The sequence below is a fragment of the Calliphora vicina genome, chromosome 1 (assembly GCF_958450345.1).
Source record: "Calliphora vicina chromosome 1, idCalVici1.1, whole genome shotgun sequence".
Classification (NCBI taxonomy): Eukaryota; Metazoa; Arthropoda; class Insecta; order Diptera; family Calliphoridae; genus Calliphora; species Calliphora vicina.
This window is the reverse complement of record NC_088780.1, coordinates 110,907,816-110,921,973: the sequence shown is the minus strand read 5'-3', so window position 1 is coordinate 110,921,973 and position 14,158 is coordinate 110,907,816. Positions and strand designations below refer to the sequence as shown.

The 14,158-nt window shown below is 29.8% G+C and overlaps 1 protein-coding gene across 1 annotated transcript in view; it reads left to right on the top strand.

Moving 5' to 3' along the window:
• stumps (DBB domain-containing protein stumps) overlaps window positions 1–14,158 on the top strand; it is a 149,960-nt gene that overhangs the window by 40,405 nt on the left and 95,397 nt on the right. The window contains exon 2 of the mRNA XM_065515517.1: window positions 1,270–1,964. Within this exon, the coding sequence (XP_065371589.1) occupies window positions 1,955–1,964 (10 nt within the window). The 5' untranslated portion in view covers window positions 1,270–1,954. The remainder of the gene's footprint in view (window positions 1–1,269; window positions 1,965–14,158) is intronic.

The window sequence follows — 14,158 nt, the reverse complement described above, 5'->3', positions numbered from 1 at the left end:
GTCAAACTCAACAAGAGCTTGTAACATCATTGGGAGCTACTCAATCAGCAATTTTAAAACGTTTGCAAGCAGCAGGATTCATCCAAAAATAGGGAAATTAGGTACCTTATGAATCCCGGTCAACCAACCGAATCGACACCAAAGCCAAATATCCATGGCGCTAAAGTAATGCTCTGTATTTTGTGGGAGCAAAGGGTCCTATTTATTATGAGCTGCTGAAATCTGGCCAGACCATCACAGGGACCCTGTTCCGAATGCAACTGATTCATGTGGAGCGAGCATTGTAATACTCTATCATGACAACACTCGGCTACATGTTGCAATACCTGTTAAAAAATATTTTAAAAAAAGTGTTTGGGAAGTTTTGTCTCTCCCGCTTTATAGTCCAGACTGTGCCCTGACTGACTACTTTGTGTTTCGATCGATGCAGAACGCTCTCTCTATGATACGCTTCACTTTGGAACAGAGTATCCGATATTTGCTTGATTCTCGGCCTCAAAGGTGAGCAGTTATTTTGGCTTGGAATGCATATGTTGCTAACAATAACCAATACTTTGAATAAGTTTATATTGTACGAATGTTTAAAAATAAAAGCTAAAAATTTTAAAAAAAATATCGTATTTTTAAGTCATACATCCAATACAAATCTGTGTAGTACTCAAACTTATTCGTCTTCATATTGACACACCACTGGTAAATTCCCAGCAATAACAAGAACTTCAAAACAAATTATCAATCTAACAATTTTACCCTTGATGGCTAGATAGATAGATAGAAATAAAGATAATGTTGATTGTAAAATGGAATCAATTGAAATGAAATGTTATGGATATTGATGTGTTTGATTGTGGTATGTTGTTGTCTTGTCCACTTTGGTAACAACTGGCCACAACAATAACAATACAATTTACTTAATACGTATGTACGTACTCCTTAACCAACCCAACAACCGACCAACCAACTCCACCCATTTTGTGTGCCTTCCTTTCAAAGGTTTCAATTCAAACGCTTTTATGTTGAGCTGTTTCTTTTAGTGGCACTCGCTACTTTAAATTTGTTTAATTTTATAATATTTTATGTCATTTTAATAATTGTTGTTACCTGTCGTTCACTAACAGGTAGTTTAGAATATTTAATTATTGCTGCCTTTAAACATACATATATAAGAAGAATATATTTTTATTTATTTTTATATTTATTATTTAAATTTGTATTTTCTGTTGTTGTAATCAAGTTTTTTTTGTTTTGTTTTTATTTTATATTTTGCAGGTCATTGTGCTTTATGGATTTGTTTTGTTTTTATTTTTCTCTCTTTTACATTTAAATGAACAATAAGAAAAACACGAAATTATAAATTTGACGACTTCTACTGCTACATTCGAAAACTTTTGGCTGAGTTTTTTGTGAAAACAAAAAAAAGTACAAAATTAACAACAACAAGAAACACACACGTAACAAAATATTTCATATTAAATCCAAAACATTACGTTTCCGCCGGATATACAAATACTGTTTTTGGGGAAGAAGAAACAAAACACACACTTACGCGCACCACTGAAACACACACAAGATAAAATTCAAAATTTGTTGTCGTATTATTTTCAATACAACAAGTGCACACTGCCAAAAATAATAAAAATAAACTACGAATAAAATTAACAAAAATAAAAAAAAAACAAAAACTAAAAACGTTATGATTATTATGGTCATGTTGTATGTGTGAAATAAAATTAAAAATTATTCTCTTGTGTAAAAGTTCAACATCATCATCATCATAATCGATCGTCATCTAAAGGTTGTTGGCCATTTAAGGAAGTGTAGTACGAGTACAGCGTAGCAGCAGTTTGTTTACATTGAACATTCAAAACTTACAAGTCCAAAAAGGCCAACAAAAAAAGCTAGAAACAACAATTTTGCTTGTTCACAAAATCTATAGAATATTCCAATATACATCATGTCTGTGGGTAAGTTTAATTACAATTTGTTATTTATTTCAATTATTTTTTTTATTAATTTGCAAGTATGTATTTGTTTATAATAAATAGTTCGAAATTTTTAATTACATTTGTACAACTTTAAGCTCATAAATTATTTATGAAGCAAGGGTGTTGCCATATTCAGTTTAAACGACCTTAAATTACATCGATATTTCAAAATAGTTAGATTTTTTTTAGAAATATTAATAAAATTCCAGAATTTCCGGAAATCTCAAAATCAAAAACCAAAAAATATGAAATTGTAAACACACTGCCAAAAGATAGGGGTTTTCATTGATTTTGTCATTCCGTCTGTAACACGTCGAAATATTGGCCATAGAATTGTATATTGGGAGGAAATAAAAATGTTCGACTTACCATCGGACCTTACCCATTCTAAATTAGTTAAAACTTGGTACATAAAATTTTAAATTCGCTTTGATTTGTGTTTTATCATTGTTCAAACTTCAAATTTTTTATAAGAATGGCGCACAGTGGTATAGAAAAAAAAGTGGAATGAAATTTTATATGCGCAAAGAGGAAGTGTTGTCGAGTTTAAGTTTTGAATTTGGACCTCATGGTTTACCAGGTGCGCGGCCAGTGGTCCCCTAAGTAGGAAACCCCGGGTATGTTAAATTTTTAAAACGATCCGATTGTGTTCCGATTTTAAAAACGTTACATATATAGAATCTCCTCGTCGAAGAAGCATCGAAGAAGATTAGGAGATATTCGCATTTGAAAATTAAATTAACAAAATTTTTACCCACCCTACTCCAGTTTTTTAATAACAACGGGAATAAATATATCAAGACTTTCTCTATTTTACCTTTGTTGGACAAATATATGTGTCAAATACAATAGAGTAACTTCGGGTAATGTAGACTACCGTTTTGTTTTTCTAAATTTTGGCCACAATATATATGGATATTAAAAGAGTTGTGAAGCAATAAATTAGCTAATGTATTCTCTAATGGTTTTTGCAGTTGAATATTTTTTCCGTTAAAGGATAAAAAAATTTATGTGAAAATATTGTAAGGAACCCAAAAATCAGCATTAAAAAAATTGGAGGGTAATATGGACCACTATATGAGGGTAATGTGGACTAGTATTTAATACATAAAATTCCAGTAGTACATAATCAAGTAATTTAAGTGGTCCACATTACACGAACTTGCTTTACAGTGGTAAAAAGTTATTTTTACCTAATAATCTAAATGTGCTTAAATTCTTACCAAATATATGCAAAACTACGTGTCCACTTTAACTATATAAAACAACCAAACATTAAATTCTACCAAGTAACTGTACCAAATTTTGTTTCTTACTTAAACCGAAAAATGGTCTGGATTCCTGATAACAAAATTTGTGGTCGAGACAGACACTTCCTTGGTCTGGTGAATTTTTAATAATTTTAAAATTTGTTAACCAATTTTTATCGTTTATATCTCATTACAACGACAATTACGTACACGTAATTTAGTAGCAAAATTTGCTGTAATTTTCATTAATATAAATAAATCTACACATTTCTGTAACATGCCCAAAGTTAAGGAGTTTAACAAATTTATTTACCTTTGACCTCGATGCTCGTCCCGAAATCGTTGTCCTATTTGGCTCAAATTTTCAACACTTAACTTATAGGCCTTGTACAACAATATTCCTGCCGGCACCCTTAAAAATTTGTACACAAATTTTTTTCCACACTCTAATATACATACATACATAAATATAAGTTTGTCATTCCGTTTGTAATTTCTCCATTATACCCAATAAATTATATATATACTGGATCGTTATAGATAGCGGAGTTATGTTAGTCTGTCTCTTGATATCAAGCTTCTTTAAATTTCTTTAATACCGAGAACGCTCCATGGACCCATTCTAAATTTTACATGTTTTTAAAGTGGCTTATATTTAAAGATAATATTTGGAAAATTGGAGGAAAACCTTTAAAATCAACTATTCATTAAGTGTAATATAAAATCTGACTAAAAAGTAGTTCTTCGCAGTTATTAGCAGTTTTACATTAGGTAGTTTACAAGCATCTATTAAAAAATATAAACTTTGAACCTGGTCATAGAAAATACGTATACAGGTAGGCCAAAAAAAATAGCGTGTAAATCAAATTCGCGTAAAACGAGGTTCTAATTTAGAACGAAATGCTTTTGTGGGGCCAATAATTTTTTATTTCGCGTAAAACAATACATCAGTCACATAACAAAAAATAAATTGGGACCTAAAAATCGCTATTACTACATCTTGCCTTTATAGTTAAAGGTAACTTTAAGCAATAGAAAAAGGTACCCTTAAAGTTAACTTTAACTATAAAGGCAAGTTGTAATAATGGCCCTAATTAAACATATTGGCCCATAATCATAGTCAAACACTAAAGTCGGTTCTTTTTAAAAACAACTTTAAAATAAAAACCAGCTTTTTATTAAATTGTAAAATATGTTTTAAATTGAACCGACTTTAACTGGGTTTAAAATCAAAAAAACGTAAACAATAAAAGTAACCGGGACATCTAAAGAAAGAATGTTGTTTGTTGTGGAAAAATGGAAAAGATAAGATTAATATCATAATTACGATATTTTGGTACTAATTTTATTGATAACTGTTCAATAATAGCAAAATCTATACCAATATCTTGTAACTTAAACATTTTTGACTTTGTGACGAACTTTTTTACTCGGTGAAGAACAGCTGATGCTGTTGTTAAATGAGTTAAAAACAGCTTCAGCTAGTTTTATATTTACAGTCAACTTTAACGTCAAAAGTATATTTAATCTTGTCTATGGTAGACCTAAAGTCCACTCTTAAGTAAAGACGACTTTATTTCCCTTAAAATATACTTTATTTCTGACTATGATTATGGGCCATTGTATTTGTACTTTTAAAAACTTACTTAAAACAAAAGTAAAGTAAAAAAAACTCAACTAAAAAAATTATATCAAAAAGTTATACGGGAATACAAAATTATTTCTTATCGAAAATTAAGAAAAAAATGTCAATTAAAAAAACAAAATATTCAAATACATAAAAGAGATCAAAACTTAACAAAAAATTCATAAAAATTAACGAAGTTTTCAAAAAAGAAATCTGTTAGCAATTACATTTCTAGTCTATACATATATAGTAGATCTGAGCTGTAATCACTTTAAGCTTTTCTTAATAATGTTGTCCTGCTACTGCTGCACCATTATACAATTTAACACAGTTTAAACACAATTTTAAGTGCAAACACTTAAACTGTTTTTATGCAAATTTTATTGAAGGTTTTTGTAAATATTTTCCTTTTCCTTGTGTTGTTCGTTATTTTAATTCTTGCGTCTTAAAAAAATTAAATTATTATAGATGTAAGGTAGATTTGAGCCATATCTCTTTATAAAATAATTTATGAATTTTTATAAATATGATTTTTGATTAAAAAAAAATTCGCTTGTGTTTTTTATCGTTTCTTGTTGTTATAATAAATCGTGTAAAAAAGTCGCGTATTTGAAAAAATGGTTGCTAATTTGAGTTCGCGTTATATCGAATTTGCGTAAATAAAGTCGAAATTTTTCACTTTGTCACTATTTCCGATCTTTAAAAAATTCCAAGATGATCTAGCTATGTCCGGACGTCAATCTATTGATGGCACGATAGGGCCTAAAGGAGATTATCTAGAGGAATGCATTTTTTTCCAAATATTTTCTGTTGCTCAGAAATTTTGTTAATGGAATTACCGCTATACCTATTATGTTTCCAATAACATATGAAGAAAATTTATCATTCTTACGGCCATTTTCACAATGTACGATTATTTCATTTTAACCGGAAAATTAACTAACTGTCGGTTTGTTTAACGGGGACCATTTAACCAACGGTTACCGATTTACGTTTCACCATAACTTGATTACTTAACCAAAGCATTCAGTAGAAAGTATGGCAATAATGCATACATTTGTTTACGAAAAATAGTGTAATGAAAGATTGAAATATAAAAAATTGTCTAAAAGACGGCATCATTTGTGTTTTCTTAGTGGTATAATAAAAAAACGTATAAAACTCAAAAATATTAAGGTACCTAGCTGTAAAATTTACAGAACAAACTGAACAACAATTACTGAAAACCAACAAGGAAAAGTGCACATTTGTTGTTTGGTTTGTAAGTGCAATATCCGGGTGGTATATGGATCACCCCGTGCAAAATTTACTTTTCTTCGCTTTACACTTTTAAAAATTATAAATATTACAAAAATATAAATGTTTTTCCATGTTCTTTTATTATATTTCTTACAATTAAGATGCTAACCGGCGAAATTTATTCGGTTATATTTAACAGCAACTTTGTTGTTAAATAGTGTCAGTTAAGAATTAATCGTATATTGTGAAATTCATATTAGCCTAACTTGCGGTTAAAGTTCACGTTAACTTTTAATCGTACATTGTGAAAATGGCCGTTAGTCTGAAGTTTATTTATTTAATTTAATAATTCAATAATGCATTTTCTATCCAGCTACGTGTGTCCTCCAAAATGTTCTGTTATCCAAGATCTTATCAATAATATTTCTGGTCAGTTGAATAGTTGATGTTTACGAGATATCTTGCACAACTGATGGTGGCTGAGGACACCGCAGTATCCTTCTTGTATTTCAACATGTATTTAAGAACCATATTTTAATCCTCACAAATTTAACCTGTGATGTAAATTTTAAGCCAGAGGTGTGATTCAGCCCAATTTTTGCTTTTTTTAGCGTTTTGCTTAAAGTAACATTTCAAAATACATACCAATTTCCTTGCCATGACTGCTGTAAATAAAAAAAAACAGTTTCACATCTCTGGTTGTTTTGTATTCTAAAAATAGATTCAACATTATGAGGAAAAGGACAACAAAAACAAACAATACTGAAATTGTCTACTGCACAAAAATAATAAAGAACAATAACAAACACAACAAACTAGATTTCGTCTGAATTTGGTGGCTGTGAAAACAGTCCCGAATTCTATTTCTCAACAATGGTTATCCTTTTTGCCTTATTTTGTAGCCATAATTTTTGTGTAGACATAAATCTAGAAAAGGAAACACAAGTAAAATTTTCGTCAGAGTCAGGTAATTTTTGTTTGCAATCTATGTTGACATATGAAAACCAGTTGCTGACTCACAATAAAATAACTGTGGCATGGTGTAGTGACTAGGACGCTAGACTAACAGACATAGACGGTAGCTGTTTCACAAGTTCAAATCTCAGCTCAGCCAACAGTTTTTTTTTGAACGTACATAAACCGCTTGCCAAATATTGTATTGCAAAACAAATAAGGACATCTTGAACAAAAAGTAATACATAAAGAAATTGTAAGAGTGCTTTCAATTTATTTTCATTATCTTGTTACAAAAGTTGTCTACCGATTCCAGATAACAGGAAAGTTAATTTTGTATTATTTCGGTAATGACATTTTAATAATAACGGCAATTTCGGTCTATTTAAATAAAATTAAAAAAAATATATTTTTTTATTGTAAAGTTAGTAATTGTAATTAGTTAAAGCTGTTTTTTGATTTGGTACACAGAGAAAACAGATTCGTAGTAGCAACCGAATTTGTTGGCAATCAAATGATTTGGTTGCACACATAGAATTTTTCGGTTCTATCAACATAAAGTCAGTTGATAAAAAAGAATTTCGGTTTTAGCAACCAAACTTTTGTTACCGCTCCTAAAATTTTGTAGCCACAACTGTAAAATTTGGTTGCTATCACGAATCTGTTTTCTGTGATAAAAGGATTTAAAGGATTTACCACATTGTCTTATATCATTATTTATCAATGATTATTATTTGAACCCTTTCGATTTATCTCTCATAATAAACATTTATTTTAATTTCTATATTAAATTTCTGTTGGCATTTACAAGCGATTAATTTGTTTCCAAATGCATATTTAAGTAATTTAAATAATGAGATTGTATTTGCTTATTTATTCACTATAATTGTGTTTTGTTTAAACATCAGTAATTCAATAAGAGACTTGTGTGGCATACGAAACTATTTATGACTATGGGAAAAACTGCTATGAATATTGTTTTAGCAACATACAAACTTCAAATAAAAACATAAATTTTTAACCTTGAACTTTATGTCCTTTGAACAACAAATAAAATAAATATTTAAATATAAAAGTAATTCGAAGATTTAACTCTATGAGTTACACTAGTAAATGTAAATACTACTTTAAATTCTAGATACAGCCTATAGTTCTCATTGTTATACACAGAGAAAACAGATTCGTAGTAGCAACCGAATATGTTGCCAACCTAATGATTGATTCGGTTGCACACACAGAATTTTTCCGTTCTATCTACAAAAAGTCAATTAATAAACCCCTTCTAAAATTGTTTAGCAACAACGAATATTAATTCGGTCATGTCACTAAGGTAGAATTATTCGATTGGCTACATATTCGGTTGCTACTACGAATCTGTTTTCTGTTTTCTCTGTGTACGAATTTATTTGTTCATGTACTCATACATTATTCATTCATAATTGTCATGTTTCTCATTGATAATGTTTGTTTTTACGAGTATGTTTTGTAATATTCTTTAGATATTTTGTTTATGATTTAATATTGGAATGTAAACAATAAATGTTTTTAATTGTTGTAACATGTTTGCATAAACTACATGTTTATAATTTTTAAACATAATTATTTATATAAAAATAAATAAAATATGTACGAGTATTTGTATAGAAAAAAAGAGGAACATTTACTAGGAAGCTTTAAATAATGTGAAATAATTTTACTAAATGTCATTGAAATAAAATATGAACTTTTGAATTAAAACAAGTAAGATTATTATATTTAGCTGTATCGATTCTTATATAACCAATACAGTCTCCGATTTGGTGGATTTTGTGTAAAACTTTATCTGGTTCACTCGATTTGGTTAATTTTATATTGTCTATTACCAGAAAATATCTGAAGTGGTAAATTTCACGATGCTAGATTTAAGAATTTAAATGTTATCGGAAACATAATTAGTTAATTCACAGGGTATATTGTCATAATTTTCTAATATTTCAGGACTAGGCGGCTCGGCTTATCCGGCTTTAAGGCGTTCGGCGCAGGTCTCTGCTGGTTGGTTGTGCATAAACCTAGCACCCAGAGTAGTATTATTTTATGAAATGTTTTGTTTGAAAGGCAATAAAAACATGTTTAAACTATTGTGAAATATAAGAGTATTATGACAATATGACGTGATAGGATATCCTGTGAATCTACTAAATATGGTAGTAAATCGGGACAAAGTTTTTAATATATTATGATCCAAAACTTTTTAGTGGTTATATTAAATAAATTATAAATAAATGTTTAACTATGGCTCATAACTTCTAAACTAAAAGGAGTGTTTAGAAGGTTGTGATTTACTTTATCAAATGATTTACCAAAATCGATATATACGGCATCAGTTTGTTTTCTTTGGACAAAGCCTTGGTTTACATGTGTTGTAAGATGAAGGAAATTCGTTGTAGTAGAAAAACCTTTCCGAAATCCGTATTGACACGATGACATTAAAGACGATGATTGATGGCACATGAAATCTATATAAATAAAAATCAAATGTCGTTCGTTGGTAATTGCATCAGTTGAGAACGGCCGGACAGATTTAGAATTTTTTTTTTAAATGTTGGTGATAGTCCAACATAGGTTTTTACGAAATGAAAAATTGACCACAACCACTTTACGTCCACTTTTTTCGATTTATCTAAAATCGGTAAACGACTACACCGATTTGGCTAATTTTTTGTTTAAATGTTCGTAGTTAACCAAATTAATTTCTTACTGAAGGAAAAATTGAACACGCCCACTTTTTTCGATTTATCTAAAATCAGAAAACGGCTGCACCTATTTGGCTAATAGTAAACTTCGTAAGGAAAATAAAGCGAAACTTTTTATAAAAACTTAAAATTTTTTTTTTGGAAAATAAATTTTATGCATAAATTTTATGAAAGCTTTATTCTTTGCCTATCCATAATTGTTCACAATTTTTAAATCGGCATAAAAATGTGTGAGTTAGAGGTACTAAAGTACTACGACCTACCCTAAAACTTATTTTTAAAAATTTTGAGGGTGTTTCAAAATCTTTGAAAATGTTTTTAGTATGCCCTCACACCTAAGCCTACAACCCCCATTAGGTCGCTTTTCAAGCTCTTACAAAGTGTTATTTTGTAGCAGAGTGTTATTAATTAAAATTCGAAAACCAGATCACGAGAAAATATCCATTGAAATAAAATTACTAATTCGTTGTTATAAAAAAAATTAATTTAGAGGATGCAAACACAATTTTTATATAAGGGGATTCCCTAAACTTTAAAAATCTAATTAAAAGTAAAGTAAATTACTTGGCGATTAAGCGTTGAATCATGAAAAGGAGCTCGATTATGATCACTCATATTTCTGACCAAAAATCGAGTTTTTATATAAAAACTAAAAAAATATCTAAATTTGCTAATAACGTGGGCAATAACCGTTTAATCAAGAAAAGTAGCTCAATCTGTGATCATTTTTAGTTTTTTGACAACAGACTTAGGTTCTTTGTCTCTCCATTTATAGGATACAGAAGGATAACCATTTGTTTTTCTTTTAGAGTTGACAATGTAGTAAGTGATCATAGATCAAGCTAATTTTTCTTATTTACAAAGTTATGGTCGTTTTTTCATCAAGATCGAATAAAGATCAAGCTCCATTTTATTCCTTAAATCTTCCATAACTTTGTAAATATGTAAGCATTACAATGAAAGTTTTGTTTTGAACATTTTCTAAAAATATCGATTTTTGGTTAGAAATATAAGTGATCGCAGATTTCCGGTTTAATCGAAAAAGTGGGTTTTTGAAAGAACCGGTTTCGATTATTGTCTTTTAAAAAAACCGGTTAAGCGGTTTCGGTATTTTAGTCTTCAAAAAAAAACCGGTTTTTATTAAATTTTTATTTGATGGAAATTTTGCATTTTTGAATTCATTATGCAATTATTTTATATCTTTTACGAAATGTTGTCAAATGCTACAATTTTCTATAAATAAATCAATATTTTTAAAAATGGTATCAAAGTTTTTCATAAATATTGAAATACTTTGTAAAACTTGTTTTATATACACTCTTCAATTTGTAAATTAAGTTTTCATTGAAATTTGTTTTATGTTTTTGTATTAAAAGAAAAATATATTTTTCATTCTAATTGTAACATTCAAACATTCAAATACATTATTATTAAATAAATAATTACAAAAGGTTATGGGCGACCAACGTAAGGAAGTTCCTCATGGAATAGTTCAATTTAATGGAACAGGATATGAAAACTGGAGTTTTCGGGCAAAAATGTATTTGGATGCAATTGATGTGTTAGAAGCAGTTGAATCAAGTGTACCAGAAAACGCAAATGAAAGTGAAATAAGAAAATTTTTGGAGAAAGATAAAAAGGCGAAATCGGTTCTGGTAAGCTGTATATCCGATGATTATCTGGATTATGTTCATGATAAATCTACATCAAAAGCAATGTGGAATGCATTGAAGGATGTATTTGCGGTGAAGTCGTCAACAAGTCAAACGATCATACGAAAGCAATTAGCAAGATTAAAATTATCGGATGATACAAAAATGAAAGACCACTTCATTGAATTTGATAGCCTGGTAAGACAACTGAAATCGGCTGGTGCTGAATTAGCTGAAAGCGATTTGGTGTCGCAGCTATTTGTAAGTCTTCCTGATAGCTATGACCCTTTGGTAACAGCTTTGGAGAATATAAAAGAAGAAGAATTGACTCTTCAACTAGTGAAACAACGACTGCTAGCAGAAGAGAGAAAAAGGTGTGACCGTAATGATACAACGGATGACTGTAAAGGAGGTACCGTTTTCTCGGCTAAGAACAACAAATTTGTTAAATTTAATGGAAAATGCCACAACTGCGGTAAGAAAGGACATATGAAAGCAAATTGTCGATTCAAAAGAGAAGCTAATATGGTTAACAATGCTAAGAACAATCATCAAGATGCTAAGATTGTTGAATTTGAAGAAGATAAATTTAATGATGATCCTGTATGCTTTATGGTCAATAATAATATAAATGAAGATTATTATATGCGTTTTATTTTGGATTCGGGATCGAGTGATCATTTGGTAAATGATCGAAAATTATTCAACAAAAGTACTACCTTGAAAAATCCAATAAAGATAAATGTGGCCAAGGATAATGAAATACTTATTGCTCATGAAGTTGGAGATATTACTGTATACACACAATTTGGAAACAAAGTGAATTTGAAGGATGTTTTGTACGTGCCAAATCTAAGGGAGAACCTATTATCTGTTAGAAGATTAACGAAACCTGGGTTTGAAGTAGTTTTTAAAGAAAATAGAGCAACAATTTTGTATAGAGGTAGTATATTAGCTTTTGCAGAATTGAAAGGTAATGTTTTTGAAATTAAATTTAATAAATCTCTATCTGTAAATTTATGTGCTCGTGATGAAGGAAAATTATGGCATAGTAGATTAGGTCATATTAGTCAACAAAGTCTTGAGTTAATGAGTCGTAATGAAATGGTTTTGGATATCGGTAATGTAAAGCAATTTGGTTTATGTGACATATGTATAAAAGGAAAACAATGTCGTGATCCATTTGACGGTTTACATTATCGTTCTAATCGTGTTCTTGAAAGAATTCACAGTGACGTATGTGGTCCTATTAATCCCAATACTCATGATGGATATCGGTATTTTGTATCGTTCATTGATGAATACACACATTTTGCGATAATTTACCTGATGAAAAAGAAATCTGAAGTTTTTGAGAAATTTAAGGAATATAATGCTCTTGTGTCTGCTAAATTTGATAAAAAGATTTCTATACTACGTTGTGATCAAGGAACCGAATATCATTCTAAAGAACAATTACTATTTTATAAACAAAAAGGTATACAAATAGAAGATACTATAGCGTACTCACCACAACAAAATGGTATTTCGGAAAGATTTAACAGAACTTTAGTTGAAAGAATAAGAACTATGCTAATAGAATCAAATGCTCCAAAGAAATTATGGGGAGAAGCAGCATTAATGGCTGTACACCTAATAAATAGAAGTCCAACGAGAGCTATTAAGGTAATGAAGACACCAGCTGAGTTATGGTATGGATACAAACCTAGTATTAAAAAGTTGCGTATATTTGGTTGCAAAGCTTATGCTTGGATACCAGAACAGAAGAGAATAAAGCTCGATGAAAAGAGTCAAGATGGTGTGATGATTGGTTATACAAATAATGGTTATAGAATTTGGAACAATACCAATCAGAAAATATTTACAGCTCGTGATGTAAAATTTGATGAATCTGTCTTTCCATTCAAAAGTGAAAATAAAATGGTTAAACCCCAAATTATTTCTATTTGCAGTATTGAGCAAGAGAGGGAAAATAACGATGTTGTCATTACTACAAATGAAATAACAGAATCCCATATTGTGGAAGATGAATCATGTGATGTTGTTGGTGATATTGATGACAATATATCGGAAGTTTCAAATTCCATTCAGTCTGAAGTAATTTCTATAGATGATAGTGAAAACGTTTCTGAAAGTACAACAAATGAGACTTCAACATTAAGACGAAGTGCTCGTGGTTTAATCCCCAAGGTATTTACAGATTATTTCACAAGTTATAATGCTGATATACATGAACAGCCGGTAGATGATTCTCCAACAACATTTAATGAAATTGAAATTCGCGGAGATCGTAATAAGTGGATTGAAGCTGTAAAAGAAGAACTTAAATCAATGAAAGATAATAACGTTTGGACCATAGTTGAAAAACCTAAGAATGTGAAGCCATTGAAATCGAAGTGGGTATTTCGAATTAAGAAAAATGAGAATGGAGAATTGTCGAAATATAAAGCTCGGTTAGTAGCAAAAGGTTTCTTACAGAAACACGGAATAGATTACGAAGAAACCTTTGCACCAGTTGCTAAACTAACAACTATAAGAATTGTATTGGCTGTTGGAGTTCAAATGAAATTTTATTTTCATCAAATGGATGTAAAAACTGCCTTTCTTCATGGCGATCTTAAAGAAGATATTTATATGCAGGCACCCGAAGGTGTAGATGTGAAAGAAAATTATGTTTGTAAACTAAATAAATCCCTATATGGTCTGAAACAAAGTCCCA